Source organism: Phaenicophaeus curvirostris, chromosome 5, assembly GCF_032191515.1.
Source record: "Phaenicophaeus curvirostris isolate KB17595 chromosome 5, BPBGC_Pcur_1.0, whole genome shotgun sequence".
NCBI classification, from domain to species: domain Eukaryota; kingdom Metazoa; phylum Chordata; class Aves; order Cuculiformes; family Cuculidae; genus Phaenicophaeus; species Phaenicophaeus curvirostris.
Window position 1 is genome coordinate 28179294 of NC_091396.1, and position 21112 is coordinate 28200405.

Genomic DNA, 21112 nt, shown 5'->3' on the forward strand with positions numbered 1-21112 from the left:
GCTCAAAGAGAGGCAACTCACTTGGGTGATGCTTTTCAGGGAACCCTGACTAGCAGCCAAGAACTATGATCAGACCACACTGCTCATGGCCCATGGTACCACAGCAAGAGGAACTGCACAGCAAACCAATTAGGAAGTTTTCTTTCAATTGGGAAAGCCTGAGTAGGAAGAAGGGCAAGACAGAGCCCAGACTTCTCTAGATTAACCCATAGATAATGCGCTGTGATTCAACAAAATTTGAATTGAATTTGTAATTCAATGAAAAGTAGTAGCTTCAACATAAAAAGAAAACCACAAACCCACACAGAAAACCATTTATTTCATCTCTATTGTCTCCATGCAGAGCAGACCAATACAGATGAAGAGGGAAAATGCATAAGAGCAGCTGAAAAAATAGAGCTAGAAAATACAATTCTCTCTGCATTTCCAAAAGTGACAAATGTGGCGGAGTTACGCTCCATGTTCTCCCAAGGCTCTCCATCCACAACACCATGGCTGATTTAGTCAAAAACTAATAAGCTCCTCCCTCCCACAAACCCGGTGCTACCTCCTACCAGGGTATCTTCCCGAGAACTATAGACTGTCCAGGCCTGTGGTAGCAACTGAGAAAAACAACTCAGAAATTCTTTCTTCAGTGTCATCCAGTTTGCATTCCTAAATGCTAAGCACGAAATTCTGACTGTGGTTTTCAGTCCTGGCAAGGCTCAGTGCTGATGCAACAAAGCCAACTCACAGGCACCCATCTGTCTCACCTTAGATACCAGCCTCATTTTGAGAAAGATATCTTGGGAACAGCAGACATTTTTCTATGCAAAGCCATTTCCTCCAGAGCCCTACTACAGGGTCCGCTTCAGTCCCTAGGGAAGGGGCAGCAGAGAACACCCCAAAGAAAGAAGGAGGGTTAGCATACTCCCCCAGTCCCTGCAGGCTAATCGGATGAATCCTCCTTCCACGAAAGCAGGAAGTGGATGCTACTACCTTCAGTCTTTGTGACAACTGAATGACAGAAGGAGCAATTGGCAAAGGAAGGCAACTTTGTAAAGAGGAATAGAATAAGAACCAACGTCAGACTAAGCCTCCCTCTTTGTTTCAGTGAAACTAGTTACTGATATAAGCCTGAGGTAAGGAAAGCCAAAAAATCTGTAGAGAGCAGCTCCTGGGCAGAGAGAACTGCAAGCCTGAGCTCTCCATCCAGCGCTCTCTGAAAAGTAGGACAGGAGCTGTCATAAAAAAAGAACTGTGTCAACAGTTCAGGAATCTCTTAGGGAAGTAAATGCCTCTGCTGTGGGCAGCATACCTGCCTCCTTGCTCTGACCCAAATCACCCTCTAAAGGGATGAACTCTCTTGATAAGGAAGGCCCCGTGCCGAATGGAGACCCCGTGCAGACTCATTTACTAAAGCTGTCAAAAAACTGAGTTGAGTTGGTGCAGTGTGGCACTTGGGGTTTTTTTCCAATGACTCTGGCTGGTTCAATTAGACCAGTTTTTAAACAGATTTAAGCAAAGTGAGGATAAGCTCTGCAGAAGGGATACTCTAGTAACTGTGCACACCTCTGTGGCAACAACACATCCCTGTGCAACAATGGCCTGGCAAGTCCTGTCAGCTGGGATGCAGGTAAAGCACTAGAAACGTCATTTATTTTTATTGGTCTCAAACTGCCAAAAATTTTATCCCAACCATCACACAACAGAAATCTCCTCTTAAAGCATGCTTATTGTCACCCTTTCATATCTCCTTCTCTCCTTACTTAGCAAACAGCTTTTCCAGATGCATTTTTAAAAATATTTTCAACAGCAGGTTCACCCTCTCCATTTCACCCTCCTTCCAGTATTCTTGGCTGCTGTGCATTATTTCTTAACCACTCACCCCCAACAGACTAACTCCACTGTGAGGCAAGAAGCCCCAAAAGAGGCTACTATCTGTATTTTTGGTTATAGCATGCTTTTAAACAGTCTGCATTGAACAGAGGAAAAGTTAACCAGGGGTTCAGCTGCTGACCAGGCTGCGCTATCCAACTACTGCCCCAACCTCTGCCACGGCAGCCCAGGGCCGCAGTAGCATGCCACGTAGGGCTAACATGCTACACTTCAGGAGTGCTTTGAAACACAGGGCAGATGGTGGGTGAGTTGGGTTTTGAGAGTAGGCTCAGAGCCGTGTTCAGCTAATGGTTACAAGGAGAAGAAGCGTAGTCGCGACAGCTACATGGCTTTCCTGCCAGATGTAGGTGAGCTGGTAGCATGGCAACAGAAGAAACATTTACTGACCATTTTCCAAATAAACTGTTAAGCTGTTCTGGTTGTTGGAGTGGTTAGAGCTGAGGCAAGTAATCTTCAACCTGAGCCATTTAACTGTAGTTACTCATCCTAAAGTGACTGAAGCTTCTGGCTTGATTTCAACATAAAAAAATACAATACAGATCAAAGAGGTGGATTTCTGAGGCTATTACTACCTTTAGGAATGACTGATGTCAATGAAAACCCAGAGATCAAGTTGGAAAGGGTCTTGTCCCTTCTATCTCATAGCACCATAACTTCTCACGAGTAGGGAGTTCTGGCTAAAACTGTTACATTGTTGCTTTGCCATCGCTGTTCTACCTCCAGCCCCTAGAGTGATAGGAAAAGTCCTTCCTCTTCATCAGCTACAGGAATCACCTCTGTTGTTTTCACAAGAGCCTGGGAGGTGCAGTTCCATTAGAAAGAACCAAATTATCCATTCACTGTGGAGCAGTTGTTCAGTTCATTTCTGCTCACTGTATCTTTTGTTCCATAAAAAACAGAACAAAACCAAACAGAAAAAAACCACAAACCACCAAAACCCAGAAGCCCTGATGTGTGGATTTTAGCTAAACAGGGACAGGAGAGCCAGGGAATGAAGTCCTGCACATCCAGATCTCTTTCTCACCTGCTTCTCATACTAGCAGCCAGATCTGCACACACACACAGAGGAAGTAATATTAGTGTTCGTTATTGCTTTGTAACAGTTCAGAGTCACTGTGGCGGCTCTTGGGAGGCATCGTGAGGTCTGCGCAGAGGTCACTCAGTTGTAAGCGAGAGTAGCACCATGACTGTGATGCCTGTACACAAGAGCAGAATTTGCTGCAGGGAGTTCCTGGGAAAGAAACAGCAAAATTAGAACCACAGACCAATCCTAATAGGCAGCAGCATAGAGGCCCACAAATGGTTTGTTCTTTCCCTTTCAAATCCACCAAAAGGAGAACGCAACAGCTGTATGAGGCCAGTAACGTAGCCGAGAAGACTCTTCCCCAGCACCCCGAAGAAGTTGTCTATAAACTGGCAAATACTTGTTCCACTCAGCTGTAAGGCCCAACTTCAGGTTTCAAAATCAATTGAAGCTGATTCAGTCATACAGATACATAGGTATTTATTCCTGTCCTTTCTCTCACAAGAGAACCGGCACTCATGCTGCATGCACACAGATACTTTAGGGACCTCATCCAGCTAACAACTACAGCAACAAAAATAAATAGAAAACAGCTGAATAATTTTGCCATTATTTTAGCACCATCTCAGGTGGTAAAAGCTGGATTAAAGTTACACTGTACCTACCATCTCTGCATGCTTTGCCAACAGCTCTGCCAGCACAAGAAGTTATCAACCCAAAAGTAAGCTCCCAACTGGTCATCAACAGATGACCAGATTCTCTACCAGAGGTTCCTGCCTCCTCAGATATAACTGTGGAGCTGTTTTTTGAGCACTTCCTTAACTGTTTCAGTCATAATGAACTAGGTGACCCAAGGCTTCTTATTTAAACTACTGAAGTTACCCGTCTCATTACAACTGAAATAAGAGGGAACATTCAGAGGCAGTTCTGCCAGGAGATCTGAGGGGGCTGTTACTGTGGTACAGTTGGATTTGGACCTGCTCCAGCCTTAATCACACTACAAGAAACTAGAACAATACAGATGAGGGGAAGCCAAATATATCAGAATATATATGCCAGTGTAGAAGAGAAATGACTGAGTTGGGATACAATAACAGACTATGACTATCCAAATGATAAAGAGAAAAAAACCTTATTTTTTCACTCACACAGCAACATGTAACCAAAACTAATAAGCAAGACGCTAAAAACCAAATAATAAGAAGCATCATTTAACACAGTGCAAATGTTCTGCCAAAGGGAGATCAACAAAGTCCAAAGTGATAGATAGGGTCAAAAAGGCACGAGAGAAGCATGTGAAGCATAGGTTCACCTGTGGTTATCAGACACACACACACATCTCTATGGGGCTCTCATTCAGACAGTTCCAGTTCAAACCAGTACATTAGAGGCAGACAAGACAGACTAGGGAACAGGTGACCTTACTGGAGATGTTTCAGAACCACCTGCTCTACCTAGTCCTGCCACGCACTGCGCTAGCATAATCTCTGAGACTGACCCAGCTGAAAGATCTCACATTCTATAGTGAGTCACATTTTATACATCTTTGTAGTCCCATAAATGCAATACCTAGCGCAGCAGTCTAGATTCCACCCTTGCCCATGGGATTTGGAAAGCTGGCATTCACGTGTTCTGAGAACGGGCATGGTGAAGTGTTATATATCCCTGCTTCCTGGCAGCAAGAATTGCTGCTGCAGAACAAGAAGGAGCACTTACCAAGGATTCTTTTCCTCCAGGAGATCTGGCACAACATTTAACAAGGCAATATACAGAAATCCTCCAGAAGTGAAAGGGAGGATCCAGGCTACTGTTTCCCCTGCAGAAACACAGAAAGCTTTTGTTATTACTGAGACAAAACCATGCGATAAAACAGAGAAGGGAAAGAAGATACACACATGGGAATGACAGCCCCACACCCTCCTCTTCCTTTGAACGTCCCAGGGAGCCTTACCTGCTCCTTTTGGTGACTGAGCACATATTGCAAAGCAGGCTCCTAGAATCCCCCCCAGAGCTGTGTAAAGCTGCATCTTGGCTGCACTCCAGCGATCAAAGCCAGCCCGAAGTAGGATTGCAAAGTCTCCAACCTAAGAAAACCAATAGCTCACAATTAATACAAATTTTTAGTCAGAAAGGCCATCCACAACAAGCCTGTTTCAAGTTTTTCACATTTCCGGTCTCTCAGAGGGAACAGTTATCAAAGGGACAAGAAAATGTTAACCAGATCAGTCCCTCCTATTAGCAGATGAAGCACCCTTGTAATCCCTCATAATGGCAGAACGCAAAGCCCTCTCACCTCATGTGGGATTTCGTGCAGGAGAATAGCCATTGTGGTTAGGAATCCAACCTGTACCAGAGGAGAGAAAGTGATTAGGAAACAAGTCCTTCAGCTCTGAGGAATGAGACTTTCATCAGCAACTCAAGGCCCCTTTTTCTCCAAGTTAAGACTTGTTACTCATTCAGCAAAGGAGTAGACGAGTTAACTCTTCCCCTGCTGCCAGTACAAATGACTAATGCATCCCAAGTTTCAAGAATCTCTGCATCAGAGGGTCAGGATAGCTTTGCTTTTTACTGTAACCTCCATTTTCTCATAAACTTCCAGAAAATAGGAGGGAATTCCTCACATATTTGGGTTTTTTTCACATGTTGCAGCACACTTGAGAACAGGCATCTCTAGTTCAGTACACAGCTGGTGACAGAAACCTTACCTTTCTGCTGACCAGGAAGCTGGCTGCTACTGCCAAACCGTGTGTAAAGTTATCAATGGTGTTAGCTAGCAGATTGAGGTATCCACTAATCTGCAAAGACAAGAAAGAGCTCCTGATAAAGTAAGAGACATAAGATAAAAGAAAGCACATGGCTTAGACACTGGTTACACAGAGTCATGATCGGATGGGAAAGGTCAGGTCATGGTACTTCTGGTAAAGATCTTTAACTATGTTGGTGCTCAAGTACAAATTAAATGTTATGTTCAGTTTTAGAGTAAAGTAAGCTTTATGGTACGCAAGTATTGTCTGAGATTAGGATAATCATCTTATGCAAATGACAAAGAGCTCTAGAAACAGAAAAAGGGAAAGGAAAAAGAAGGAATCCAAACTGCAAGAACATCTAATTATAAACTGAACCAATTTTAGGTAACACAAACTAGTTTACACAGGTGAATGGCTTCAAATATGACCTGACCTTGTTTTCTGGTCACGTACTTTAATATTCAACCGTCAACTCTTTCCTTTTCAAAAGCTGACAAGAACAATGCAACAGAACACATGCTGCTGAAATTGCTTTTTACACCTAAACAAATCTTCAAGCATTGTACTAAAAAAACTTGTGCTTGTGGGTTTGCTTTCACTTAGCAAAGAACAAAAAGAGAAGATAGTGTTGACAGTAACCAAAAAACCACCTACTAGAAGACTGGATAGCATTTATATGCATTTGCACATAAACACATTTTTTAAAATTATAAGCATAAAGCAGCTTCCTTCCTTACAAGTGCATCTCTGTGTTAGACTCCCTTGTTGTGATAACTGTGGTCATGCCCAGACAAATTCTTAGTACTTGACCTAAAGTGAATCATGAGGGTGCTATCTCAGCTCTTTTGCTTGCAAGTTTTTGGGATTTAACAAAACAAAACTGTGTGTGGGTCCTGAAATACTGCAGTTCACTATACAGCATTGTAGTTTAAATTGTTATCAAACCAAGTGTTAGCCAATACATCAGGCTGTCCCTAGGACTGGAAGTGAGTAGAGAGGAGAGACCATCTAGAAACTGAGGCATTAAACACTGACTTCACCATTGCATCAGGTGCCAAAATTCAGCTGGAAAAACACAAGTGTTGATGGCTTTCATGAGCTCTTTTTGTTTTTCTGCTCTTCCCAATTTCTATCAAACTCTGCTCAGGGCATCTTTACTTCCTGCCATTTGAACACCACAGCTTAGGTGGTGCTTTCTGTCACATCTCTGTCTGTCTCTCCAAAGTGTCACCTTTCTCCAGGGCACTTCTACTGCACAATCTCGGGACACCTTTATAAGCAATAAACTTTTTAAAGTGCACTGATTATAAAATTCAGAAACAATGAATTAACCAAAGCCTAACTACATACCACGTTTAGGTAATAACCTAAGGAACATCTCCATGACTGAGGCAGAAGTTTTTTTAAGAACAACATGATTTTTTAAGAAGAACACAAAGATACGCATGCAGGTAGACCCATGAACACAGCAGTTTTACTTCTTATTCCTCATTTTTATCAAATATGACTGTCTAAAATTTCTCCTTTTCATGTTGGGATTTACATGAGTGTGCTCTCCTCACAGGCTAGTAATAATTATTCACATAAATTTTACACAAAAATGCTTTCCCAGGAAAAAAACAGACTTCATGATTAAAACATGATGACTTTTTCTTGTCAGTGGCTTGGGCAAAAGCTGTCACTGAAAGAAGCAAAACCTTGGAGTGCTCAGAAATAAATCGGGTTGATTTGACAGTTATGAGCCTCTGACATTTACATTCTGCAAATTCCTAATAGGATGTTCTCATTGCTCATAAAGAGCACCGCCAGATGAAGTGTTTATGTTCATGCTTCAGAATTAATATCACTGTGCAATAAAACATGCTTCTACAAATCAGCAAGGACCAGTGTGCCACAGGGAAAAAGAAAAAGTAAGCAAGGAAAAAGTACTCTACAGTGTTTTTACTTCTTAGGAGAATAAAGGCTGCAATGCAGAACAGAACTGATCTATGTCTGGGTGCAAAGGTACCTCCCCCACCTGCAGTTTTCAGGCTATGACAAATCATTACAGCAGCAGCTGAAGAGCAGAAGTTCTAATACATATGGACAAAGGACAACTGATCACAGCTTACTAATTGTTAAGCCCTGAAGGGTGACTGACTTTGTTTAAATAGTATGTTTCTCTTTGTTTTCTGAGAAAAAGGGTGTTACTGAGTGAACAGTAGAACCAAAGTCGCCTGGCTTCCTATAGCTTTCTCCCTTTTCTTTCCAAGCATCTATTCTGCTCACTTCCAGCCAACGCTCTATCCCTGCGCATCCCATCTCTACCCTGCACTGCATGACAGCCACTTCCTCAGCAGGCAGGGGCACTGAGACTTACCTGTTGACCTGCCAAGTAGCATGCAGCATCTAAGTTCTGCCAGAGCTTTGCAACAGGGCACTAGTTTGCATTCCTTCCCTACCACCACACTGATTTTTATGAAACTTGCAGAAATTTGACTGCCCTCAAGATACCTATCCTCTATTGAACTCACAGAACTAATTACGGGTTCAAAAGTTATTGAAAATGAAGGGCAGAACAGATGGACAGACAGCTGGAGTGACTGCTTATCTTATTGACTAAGGAAACAGGCTAATAATGCAGGAATATCTTGGTAGTTTTGGTAACTACTCCCCTACCAGAAAGACTATTAAAATATTCAGATTATATGCTTAGAAGGTAAAAAGTTAAAATTACACAAATTAACTCATTAGCTTCTACTTCATGCATATTGACATAAGACAGAACAGATGTGTGAAATTTTAAAGCCAAAAGGGCTCTCTGCGGCTCTCCATAGACCTTATGCATAACACAACCATAAGAATCTCATTTAGTTTCTACATGAAGCCCAGTGTTTCTTAAGCTATACTGTACTTCGCAGAAAGAAGCTTAAACCACAGTTTTAAGTCCACACGTGTCTCTAAGGTAAATTGATCCACTGTCAAGTTACCCTCAGTTACAGAGTTATCTTTGTTTTCTAGTCTGTTACGGTTTGGTATAGTTTTAACTATTGAAATTTGGTCATGCCTCTTACAGAGTTACTTGTATACTTTAAGGTACCCTGATCGATCGATCGATCGGTCTATCTATCTATCTATCGATCGGTCTATCTATCTACCTACCTACCTATCGTGTTTGCAGAGCTGAAGACTAAAGAACATCACTTTTTATCACACACTGCAAACCTAAAGATAATTATTTCAGCTCTTTCCCAACCCCTTTACAAATTATCACTAGTATTTTGGGTGTGTGAATAATGCTCCTGGAAAAAGTCAGACAGCTTTTTCATTACTGCTATATGGAAAGAGGTTTACTTGCTTATTTTCTTACACATTACTTCCTACTCACCCATCCTCCTGGCTGTAGCATCATAATGGAAGAAAGGGTTCAAACATTTTCCTACTGTGATTCTCACATCTTTTTCCAAAGCATTGACTTCCTAGAAACTGTCCCTATCTTGTAAATATTACCTGCATTCTTTATTAATCTATTCCTTAACATTTGCATGTATCAAAACATGTTAAAAAATCAGCTCTCTTGATAAAGTTAGTCAGTTTAGCGGGTACCACTGACCTCTGCAATCACAACGTACCATATAAGTAATATAGCAGTATCTGCAAACTTGAAGACATACCGTTTTTATAAATAATCATTCAGAAGAATCATAAACTAACAGTGAACAGATTTGACCAGGGGCACATTAATCCAGTCCCTGTTTATAATACAGAACAACTGTTTTTTTAGTATTGCTACTATTAGTAAAGTTGATTTCATGCAGTACTATGCTTATTAGAATGTGGGAGAAGGTTCTATTTTATATACGTTTGCCAGCATCACTACCTTTATCAAGCAATTGCATGATCAAATACAAAGCAGGGAAAAATGTCTGGTTGACAAGAATTTATCTTCCACAAGATCATACCAATTAGCATTAATTACATTATTATTTTTTACATTAGGACCAGGCCCTGAGCAATTGCTTCCCCCACCAGTGTTTCATTCCTACTTCAAATCAGTGGTAGACTAACCATGCAGGTCCTTATATAAACCTTTCTAAAATAATGGCACAACATTTCATAACCCAGTAACACTGGTTTCTTCATCACTATCACCTCTAGAAACACCAGTATGGGACCCTGCAGTTTGTGAAGTGTTCTGTACAGATTATATGAATGTGATAGATATCAAAAATACCCAGTGATCTCAGCATAACTTTCACATTGTACAGTAAGAGCTATAAAGCTACAGCAAAAGGGGTTTAAAATAGAAAGACTGAAGAGCCTCTGACCACCTATCCAGGTTTGGGCCAGTTCATGCAATCACACTTTCTGCTCATAGTTGCTGTCCTACAAAATGCACATTTTTATGGGCTTTCAAACTCAAAATTATAGGTCTTCCTTCGCCAAAGTGGCTGTTTACTCTCTTGTCATCTCCACTCAGAGCTGGGTTTCTGCAATGCAAAGATAGTAACATAAAACTGAAAGCTAAGCCAACATAAAGGTTAGCCGCTGCCCAGCATTACAGTACTCCTTTTCTTCCTCCACCTGTAATCCTATGAAGCTGCTGATCTCCCTTATCCCAGCATAACACGCTGCCTGTCTACATGCCAAGCTGATTCAGTAAGTTAAATTAGGTGAGAAATAAACCTATGGGAGGAGAGAGGGGAGAAGAAGAACAAAAAAACCCCCGAGAAAGTGAATTCTTTGTTTATCTCCCTGAATAGGGGTGGGATCAGACAAGATCCAGAGCAAAGGAAGTGATGGGGAAATAGAGGTCTGGAGACAGAGCAGACAAGAAATCCTTTTTGGCAGACAATAAACTGCTAACCTGAGAAACTGAACTTCTAAGTTTTACAGTGGACAGCTTCAACTGTCAAAATGCTTCCAAAAGGTGCCTTAAAAGGAAATGCATAGCTCACAATTGGTACAACACGGGCACTACAGAACAGAGAAATCATCACACAGAAATTTATAGTCATTGCATCTTTATTTGCTTAAAGAAATGTGAAAATACTGCACTTCGGTCTCAGGATTCAGCCAAAATGCACATCACACTCATGCCTTCAGGTGACTTTGCCTATTTTGCATAAGCTGCTGGGCCAATTTTCTCCAAATCCACTATTTCCTCCCTGGTGCAACTTGGGCAGACACTTTGACAGAGCAAAATTAGGCACAACTCACTCAAACTCAGAGTCCCTCAGTCAGGCACACTTCTTTAGACAGATAACTTGTCTTCCTGTCTAAATTTTAAAATGCACGCCATGGAAACATAAGATATGAAGGTCAGTTTGTGAGTCACTTACCTTGATTCTGTTATCTGTTGGATAAGACTGGAGAGAGGAGCCATTACACTGAGTTGAACCTGTTCCTGCTCTTTGGGATTGGCCTGCCACCTTAGGCAGGGAGTAGCCACTTCCATTGTGAATCTTTCCAGCTGGTGTTTTGGAATCACAGCCCTAAATTAGGGGGAAACAATTTGTCACTGCCTTTTTGTCAGTGGTAAATAAGCATGAGCCAATGTCAGAAATCCAATCTTAATCCCTAATTCTTTTTTTTTTTCCAATCAATGCAAATAAGTAGCTTTGGTACCTCAATTTAATAATGACAACTGCCAGGAATGAGACAGATTTCAAAGAGCATTGTGGCATCTGCACTGCACTCTTTTACACATATCACATCAAGAACACAACCATCCCACAGGTGAGAAATCTCATCTAAAACCACAAAACCAAAGCCTGGAGATGAAACACCTTCTACAGCCCAGTGTCAAAGAAGTGGCAAAAAACTCCCAAAGGGCATCAAACTACTCACAACTCCAGGATCATTTGCTGAGCCTATCAGATAGGGCAGATGAAGTGTTTCATACAGTGCTCCAAACATAACAGCACTCTCCCCTCTGGCTGTTAACTTACCACACCAGGGCACTCCTCTTCTTTCTCTAGGAAGATCTTCTCTAGCACCAGGAAGGTCAGGAAACCAATGATCACCCAGAGACCCAGAAGCTTCTGCTGCTGAAAGCTCTGCCCTTCTCCTGAAGGACAGGAGAGAAATCTTCACGTTACTATCAAGTACACAGTGTTTCCCACATGTGAACCCACCCCACATCAGACTGTTCAGCCAGCAGTTGCAAGACAATGAACAAGAAATGACAATGGAAACATCTCCTATGAGGAATACCTCATAGCAAATTAGTTTAACTTGCTCATTCTTGATCTAACAGATAGCCTAATCTCAGGACCCTCAGAATGAGAGCTCCCAACTTCTTTTGCTTCAATAGTGCAATCCAGAGTATTTCCTATCAACACTGGAAATTTCCCTGGGCTCCAGAGACAGGTGATGATTACATGAACAAAAATCCTGCATCTATGTGTACTCAGCAGCAAGCCCTGACATGAACTCTGCCATGAGTGAAGCTACAGACTCATCTTCCTCTTTCTGCCACACCTGGGCAAGTTATTATGCCTAGAGCTTTCCTCTTTCTGCCACATCTGGGCAAGTTATTATGCCTAGAGCTATGAACTTTCTTTTCAATTACAGCCAAGCTTGTAAAAGAATAATCCATTCAACTTGGCTGAGATTGCATCATAGTGGAAGAACAGAATGACTCTGTAATAGGGCTTACACGACTCAAGGAAACCTTTAGGCTTCAGAACAGTCTGGCAGAAGCAAACAAGCAAGAGCAGGAAGACAGAATCATTTGGCAACCACTGCAGAAAGAGGAAAAAAGAACAGCAGGTCCTGCTTGCAGTGCCAGAGCCATGAAGAAGACGACAACCAAAATCCCAGGACATAGGTGCAAGGAAGTCTGGGAAACCCATGGCATCCTTTTCCCTTTTTCACATTTTCAGTGGGAAATGATTTCTTTGTTTCTCAACAGGCGGGATGCAACATCACTTGCCTTCTATGTTATCAGTTTGCTGAAGCAGAGAGATACAATCACTACAAATTTCAACAACCCAGCCCATTCCCCACATACCTGAATCATGGCTTTATGGACAATTTTCCATGACACCTCCTTGAGCAAACATTGGGAAGGCCTCACATTTGGGCCCCCATAGATCAAAGTACTCAGTGGGGAGGCCCCAGGTAGTCCAAGAAAAGAGGGCCTAGCACTAGCATTGTTATAGGGACAGACTTATCGACAAGACGCAACTGATGGGTGAGAATCCCTACCTGAGATGGCACACATGTTCTTGTACCAAACCATTCATGCATTCATAACCTCCCACCAAGTTAAAGAAACATTCCCTTTCCTTACAGAAAGGATAAAGGAAAGCCAACAGAGACTTACAGGATTCCAAGGCAATATATGAAAAGTTGATAGACAAGAAATCCATTGCAAGTTACTAAACAAAGAAATCGTGGCCAACTCAGGAAGCCTCCAGTCTCAAAATCTTTGGAGGACTGCCGAGTACAAAGATGAAGCATTATACATTTGTTTTTTTTGTTCTTATACCCTTTCCTAGACATTTGCTTTTACACATTGTTTGAAACAGAATACCAGCCTAAGCCAGTTTTTGGGCTCACCCAGCCTGGCTGGTCTCATGTTTTTAAGACGGAATAGACTCAAAAAATGTAGCAGTAGGCACAACACAGACTGCTTCATTAGGCTTCCATACCTGTCGTTGCACTGCATATGTAGGCCCAGGCTTCAGGAAGCAGGTGCAGAAACACATTCCCCAGTAGTCCACCAACTGCGAAACTTAACAACTGTTTCAAACGCTGTGATCCAGCTAGGAAAAACAACAACCAACCAAACAAAAAAACAATCACAACTCAGCCACAAGCCAAAACACCTCCAGCTGAGATTTTGCACAGACACACCTAAACTGGAAGTATCTGCAAAGCAAACTTTCAATGGAGAGAATAAACAGCTGAAGTGCATCAAAAACCCCTTGCTGGGACAGCAGTGTATGGGAGGGTCCTGGACCAGGCAGGGTGCAAAACAAACAATACTCTTTGTACAAGTTCCACCCAGGGCTTGCATTTGTCCGAGGACTCCGTATCAAATTGGCAGGTATGCCAATAAACCACCAGAAATGGACTGCCTATTGTAAAGGACAGTATTTCTGTTACAAGGTCCTGTTCATCACAGTGCTGCTATTCAGTCACAATCCATGACTTTTGGTTTCAGAGAGGCTAATGCAGCTTACCTTCCGACCGCAGAGCGGCTCCCGTCTCAAGTGGAATCACCAGCAAGGGGAAGACACCACTCAGCCCCACTATGAATGAACCAATGAGGGAACAGATCCAGGCATCCAGCCGCTCACTGCTGAAAAGGTTTCCCCAGGACTCTGCCTCCTTCTCACACTGAGGACCAGAACTAGCAGCAACATGACTCCTCAGGAGCTGCTGAGCTTCACAGGCCACAATCATAAACAAGGAGAGTGTCCCATCAAACAGAAGCTTTTGTTTTGTCATCGCTAAGTAATCTCAGCCAGGCTGTCCGATCTCTGGAAAGAGTAGGGGAGAGCAGTTCTAAGAGTGTGCCTGAGACTCCCTCCCACCATCACAGAGGAAAGGCCTAAGTCTCACCATCCCCTCCCTCAGCATCTTAGTATAACATAAGGAACATCAGAAATTCTTCCCGATTTCAACACAGCTCTAAAGGACAGAGAGATTGTTTATGACCAGGTGTATGAAACAGCACATGAGACATCTCGTGAAAGTCTGGCTTTCAGCATCTCCCCTCAGGTGGGCTGGACAAGGACTTCAAGTACCCTTGTCCTTGCCCTTGAGTTTCTCAAGGCTTCAGAGAAAGGTATCAACCAGAGATGCCGTCCAAATAGGTCTTCTCTTTGCCACAAACCAGCATCCATGTAACAAATTAGGATACAAAAGAGGCAACATAACAGAGGTCAGTGGTGTAAAGACAGTGAACAGCGGCATATCATTCACTGTCTCTTCAGATGTAAGTGCTAAAAGCCATCACATGAAGCCAGTGAGGGTCAGCTTCAAAACAAAACAAAACGAACAAATGTGACTTCACCAGCTACCACACAGTAACTTCTGTGGTAGTACTTCTCCAGGTATGATGGAAAACTTCACATGGATTCAACAAACAGAGGACAAGTACCAGAAAGACAAATCTATTGATTGCTTGTGGTTAGACAGCTCACGTTAGACTAAGGAAATCTTCTTATCTGAAAGGAGCTAGAAGCTGGAAGAGTAGTTGGAAAATCTAATATAACTTGTCCTATTTTTATTTTTTCCTAGATGGATACTGGGTTAGATGGTGTCATAGTCAAAACCAGTACAGCTGTATCCTTCAATCACAAAAAAACCCAGGAGAAAAGCAGGCATGTTAGAAGAGAAAAATAAAGATAATTACACTCTCATTAGCAAACAGGAAAAGAAAGCAAATGATGCAAAGACTGAAGTACAAATGTTCCTTCAGTCTCCAGAAGAAAAAGCAAAATGTGACAAGATAAATTAACTTGCAAATGGAAGAAAAGAGGTTAGAAAAGAACAGCTCAACAAATGTTCACAGAACAGCTGTAGATGAAGAAGGAAAAATGGCATTCACCTGAAAGCATATAAGAAACCAGTCAAAGTAATCTCTGAAGCATTAGTGACCATCTTTGAAAATGTACAGGAACACACGAAGACCACAGCAGGCTGGAGAAGCTTCATGCCTCACCTACCTTTATAAAAGGAAAAAAAAAGTTGGCAGAAGACTTAAGAAGTTACTGACCAGTAACTTCAATCCTCTGAAAGATTCTTGATCAAGTTAAATGATCAGTTTGTAGTTACCTACAAGATAAGAACGTGATAAAGATAGCAAAGCATTAAGTAACAGCCAGACAGAAAGGGGCCTGAAACTATCACGACAAAATTCAGGGGTTTGGAATCAACCTAAGGGTTCACCACAGCTGAAAAGTATTGTCCAGTATTGTCCCTTGTCCCTTCTCCATCCCCTCCCCATGCCTATGTCTGACTCCATGAATGAGCAAGGTCAGAATAAACTATCAGGAAAACCTGGGTTTTTTTAAAAGGCTTGGCCTTTTTCCAGTTTCAGTCCCAGAACTAAATTACTGCAGGAGGAAGGCTCAGCTGCAGTGAGCAGTTAAGAAGAAAATCAAAGGGTTCCACAGCTACCATGAGGGAGGACACTGAGCTCCAAGCACAGTGACCCTGGACACCAGGAAGAGGGAGGATGCAAAAAAGGAACCAACGAAGACACTACAACTTTTTGTAGCAAGATAATGTCTGATCAAGTGTAACCTCTTCTGATCCATACAAAATCCATCACTTGCCCGCCCTGCCCCCCCCCATCAATAGGACAAAACAGTAACTCTGACGTGCCAGGAAAAAAACAATGCATACATACATTACATTGATTCACAAATTAATTCCAAGCCAGCAGGCTCATGTTGCTACAAAGCAGACAAGTTACATCCAGAGACCTATTAGTAGTTTCATGGCAGGTGAGACACAGGAGCAGTGTTATTATTCCACTCCACACACCTCAGACATCAGCCAGCAAACTGCACTCAGCCTCACACACTCTTCCTTGTTATACAGATGCAAAAGCTAGAGACATTCCAGTAGAACGAAACAGAAAGAATAACCTGGAAAAAATGACTGAAGGACCTGGGTGTGTTTAGTCTTAAAAAGATAACAGGAACGGAACAGAACAGTCTGCATGCATTAAAAGTCAAAGAAAGTGGGAAAGTTCTCAACTCTTCCACATTGTTGCATCAGCTCAAATGGTAAACAAGATTCAGCCTCCACATGAAGAAACAAATATACACAGTACCAAAGTGGTGGTATACTGAAACAGGTTATCTATGATGCAGAATCTCCAGTACTGCTTGCTTTTTAATTTTGAGAAAAAGAATAAACAGCCGGTGCAGATGCTATTTCATTGCAAAGACCACATCTTTTCTTGAAGTCCCAACAGCCCCACACCTGTAATGTGATGTAAGCTGGCAAGATCTTTGCAGGACCCTGCAAAAGGAGGCAGGTTTTCAGCTGTAAATCACTATTGGCACAACCACATCAAAACAACAGGGAGGGGCAGGGGCAGCAAGGGACATTTTAATCTCTTTTAACACTCCACTCACCAACTGAACTCAGGCACTTGAAGAGAACAGGTGCTGGAGTGATGCTTGGAGCACCAGTAACAACTGCAAGGAGAGCCTGATGGGCCATGTATGCCACGCTCTGCCCCACTCCACCACACGAACGTACCTGGGACGCTGCCAGTCCCGCTGGCTCCCCTCACAGCTATGCAAACATACACACACAGATATGGTAAAACTATGCCACAGAAACCCTCAAATTTCTCCTCGGTCTAGGGGGGAAGGGCTAGGAAGAATAAAACAAAAACCCAAACACATAAAAGATAGGAAGCTCTTAAAACGTTAGCTGTCCCCTAAGTGAACAGAGTTTCTTCTGCCCTGAGTACCCGTATGGGCTGAAGCCATCAGCCACAGGGGTATCTATACAGGGAGGTGATGGGACTTTTCAGGCAAATTGCACCAGCCGCAGGCTTCTCTCTGCTTACCGCCTGCTGCATAACAATCTGTAGTTAGAGAATTTCCAGCTTTAAAAAAAGGCAGGCACTCCCAACCCCACATCGGGCCTGATGGACCTCCTCTTCCTTTATGACAGGATTAGACCTAGAAAATGACTGGTAACAGCTTACTGTGAGGAGCAGAGCAAAAAACCTCAGGATTTATACAACCACCACATGCCTATGAAAAGGCAACAAACATCAAAATAGCTGCTCCATAGTGCAGCAATGATGGGAAGTGGCACAAATTGACCTCTTCTGCAACACTGTCATCACAAAGTGAACAGCATTTGAGAAAGCCTAGAAAAGAAATCATTGCAACTGACACAAGACCAGTCCTTCCATCTTGTTCTCCACACCTATGGTCCACATCTACCCCAACTGATACTTGAAAGGGTCTTTGAGACTAAGTAATCAAAATCTTGGAGAGAGGCAGTAGCACATAGGACAAAGGGCATATCCAGGGCTCTGAAAACAGGCTGCATACCTGGCTTCACATTCTTCTTCCAAAAGTGAGAGACCAAGTTCTTCTAAGAAAAGAGATAGTGGTGGACAACAAATGGGCATAAAGGGGTAGAAAACTGACTTACCTAACTCATCTTTGTGCCAGTGAACTTTCAGCGGCCCACTGGTCTGTCTTCTTTTGTTACTTACACAAGGAAAAAGTGTACATTTCTTTACATCTGTGCTGCCTGACTGCCATTACTTTTGGGTCAAGAACATCGCCTTAGCTCATGCAGTAAGTTCCTGATGCTTATGAAATATCTATGAGAAACTTGGTGCATCATCCAGGACACATCTGAACCGATCTTTGTTCCCAACTAATTATTTAGAGCACACTCTCAGGATTTGCATCTTCCTAACATATCGTAATCACCTGCTCTAAAAAATGCACTTTTTATCTCTAAAGTCCCTTTCTACATCTTGTCCATACACTCCTCCAGAGAAGTTGTTTACTTAATGTTTGTAAAGTCTCAAAATTGAAATTGGCTGCTCCTAAGGCAAATAGTTAAGAGGAAGAAGAGAGGCAGTCAAGATATAGTCCTAGGAAAACAAAGCTCATGAGAGAAAATAAAACCCTGCCACTACAGTTGCAGAGAGTGGAAGAAGTCTTTGCCTATCCCAGTTTTAGACAATAGCATCTGTTTCAGGAATGCAGCTAGAAGAGAGAAATTTCTAGAGAAAGCACCTGCAAGTTGTCAGACAAGTCTGTGGTCACTAGAAGGCAGAGGCATAACCACAGGTCTATACAGATATTTTTTCTCAAGAAGTGTATATGACCTATTTTGTTATACCAATGGGAGAGAAACACCCAGCATATAATTTACTCATCAGTTTTGATGACATCACTTGGGATCACAGGTCCCAGAGTGCTAGATCAGGACCTGGTCACCATGACCACTGGCAGCACTCTCCAGACCACCTCACATCCCATGAAGGTCTCGAAGCCAGGCATTCAGGAGTCAGGTCAGTTCAGCAACTTCTGCAACATCTCAAGACCTAAATAACTACGAGGTCTTCCCAGCTCATGAAGAAGAAAGAAATGAGAATTCACCCTTTACAAAGACCTGAGTGGGGGCAGGGGAGGAGGCTGCATACACAGCCAGGAGAATAGCTCCTGGGAGGCTCCCAGGGCCTCCCTCACCTCACAGTGCCCATGGAGTACCTCTGCAGCAGGCAGCACCTGAGAAAACACAGACAAAACTTAAAATGCCAAGGCAGAAACCCACTGGCAAAGAGAAAATAAAATACTGACACAACGATCATTCCAGCAGCAACTTGCCTCTCCTCTCAAAGAGACTCTTGCCTTTTCAGACCACACAGCTTCATCTCTGTCTCGGTGTGATTGCTCATTGCCACGCAGTGACATTTTAGATGTTGTTGGGCGGAAAAAAATGAAAAAGAAAAGCTTTTTTCTTACGTGTTTTTTTCCTGGAAGCTGGTTGCCTGGTCTCACTGCATGGGGAGAAAAAAAAAAAAAAAAAAGTATTTTCCAGGGAGGAAGCATAATTTTCAGCCAAAAAAAATCCCCACAAGCCGCCTCCCTCCATTAGCCCTGTGGAGAGCTTTGAATTCCTCCTGGAAGCCCTGACCTCGACAAAGGTACAAAAGCTCTCCAGTCTCCTCTGAGCGCCCCCTTCTCCTCACTCGCTACCCAACTTCAGTGAACACAGCGCCCTGGTGGCACCCATCCCCTTTCCCCCCATCCCTCTCATAAAAACCCCGCCACTTTGCAGAGTTTCACACCACCGCAAATCACGCACATCACAGCCCACGCAGCTAAAAGCCGGAGATGCACAGGATTGGGAGCAAGGTGCGATTGCGATCCGCACAGATCACAGACCCTAGCGCAAACCCAAGAGCTGGCCAGAAGGCAGTGAAAACACGCCGGGGAACGTCGCCGTAGTCGGGGAGGCACCGTCCCCGGCTCCGGGGCAAGGGGCAAGGGGCTCCGGGGCACCGGGACTCGGGGGCAACAAGCTCTGGGATTCGAGGCTCCAGGACAATGGGCTCCGGGGCCACTGGGGAAATAGGCTTCGGGACTCCGGGGCGGTGGGCTCCGGGGTCACTGGGGCGATGGGCTCCGGGACACCGGCACTCCGGAGCACGGATCCCGGGGACAGCGGTGCTCGCCCGCCGCGGGAGCCACTTCCAAAACTTTCTCCGCCGCGTCCCGGTTGGGGGATGCGCTCGCGAGTTCCCTCCACAGCTCGCCCCGCGCTCGGCCGGGCTGGGCCCCGCCACTCTCGGACTTGGGCTCGGCCTCTCCCGTTCCCCCCGTCCCGGGCCTGAGCCGCGCCCCCGCCACGGCGACAGCGCCACCCGGTCCCTCCCCCCGCGCCGCCGTTACCGTGCGCCGCCTCCGCGCCCCGGGCGGCCGCTGCCATCCAGCCGCGGGCTCGGCTAGGCTTGGCTCGGCCCCGCCTCCCCCGCCCGGCCACGTCGGTCCCCGCGCCGCCGCCACCGCCCCGGCCCGGCCCGGCCCGCAGCCGCTTCCGGGCGCCGCCGCCGGGGGGCGGCCCCGCGCGCCCCCACAGCCCCGCCCACAGCCCCCCCAACAGCCCCCTCCCTCGGCCGCTGTGGCCGCCGCTCGCTGCCCTCGTCGTGAAGGAATTCCTCCTTATGTCCAGCCTAAATCCGCCCCTCTCCAGTTTATACCTGTTCCCCTCCTCCCACCACGACAAGCCTTTGCAAACAGTCCCTCCCCAGCTTTCCCGTCGCCCCTTCAGGTACTGGAAGGTGCAGCCCCAGAGCTCCGTTGATACAATATGTGGAATATTTCAAAGTGGAATATTCTGCTTTAAGCTAAAGTACGGTTAAGTTTCTTGTAAGCAGTTGTGGTTTCTGTAAGTTAGGCAGAAGGTCCCTCTGACAGCATGCTTTCCTTAAAACGGTGGTTTTAGACACTGTCCTTTCTTTGAAAATGTATTGTGTGAAGAACGATTTGTGCTAAACAGATGTCTCTTCTTCTATAATCACCTCTGTCTGGAATCCTTACTCATCTGAAAGGCAAGGTCAAGTAGAGAGCTGGAGCCGGTTCCAAATTAGCAAGAGTTTTGACTATTGCAAAGTTTCATAATGTTAAAATTAGACTGTGGAAAGTAATAGGATATGCACAAGATTTCTGGGAAAATTTATACATAAGCATGTAAGTGGAAAATATATACATCAGCATGTAAGTGGGAAATATATTCTGCAACTGGCGTTTTTCTCATGATGGATGGAGATCACTCCCGCATGTTGCCCAGGCCAGATAAAAGACGTTTGCTTTCTAAAACTTCAAAATAAGTCTTAGAGAGTTTCGTTTGCCAGCATTTTTGGTATCACTTATATCACTTACGGGTCCTTTTCACGGAGACACTTGCATAACCCCAGAGCTCCACAAGCACTTGTGTTTCGATTGTTAGTGGCGGAGACCATCCGTGG

General features: G+C 44.0%; 1 protein-coding gene across 2 annotated transcripts; it reads right to left on the reverse strand.

Annotated features, from left to right (window-relative positions):
- Positions 1–302: 302 nt before the first annotated feature.
- Positions 303–20074, reverse strand: SLC39A13 (solute carrier family 39 member 13). Of its 2 annotated transcripts, XM_069857948.1 has the most exons (11): positions 20037–20074; positions 19107–19141; positions 13821–14120; positions 13287–13400; positions 11580–11698; positions 10971–11123; positions 5608–5697; positions 5196–5246; positions 4854–4986; positions 4619–4718; positions 303–3109 (listed from the first exon to the last, which is right to left on the reverse strand). In XM_069857948.1, the coding sequence occupies exons 3-11, from the start codon at positions 14086–14088 to the stop codon at positions 3034–3036; spliced, it is 1104 nt and encodes a 367-aa protein (XP_069714049.1). In that variant the 5' UTR covers positions 14089–14120; positions 19107–19141; positions 20037–20074; the 3' UTR covers positions 303–3033. The 2 variants fall into 2 exon arrangements, with proteins under 2 accessions (XP_069714049.1, XP_069714048.1); XM_069857947.1 differs by lacking the exons at positions 19107–19141; positions 20037–20074 and adding an exon at positions 15312–15437.
- Positions 20075–21112: the final 1038 nt, after the last annotated feature.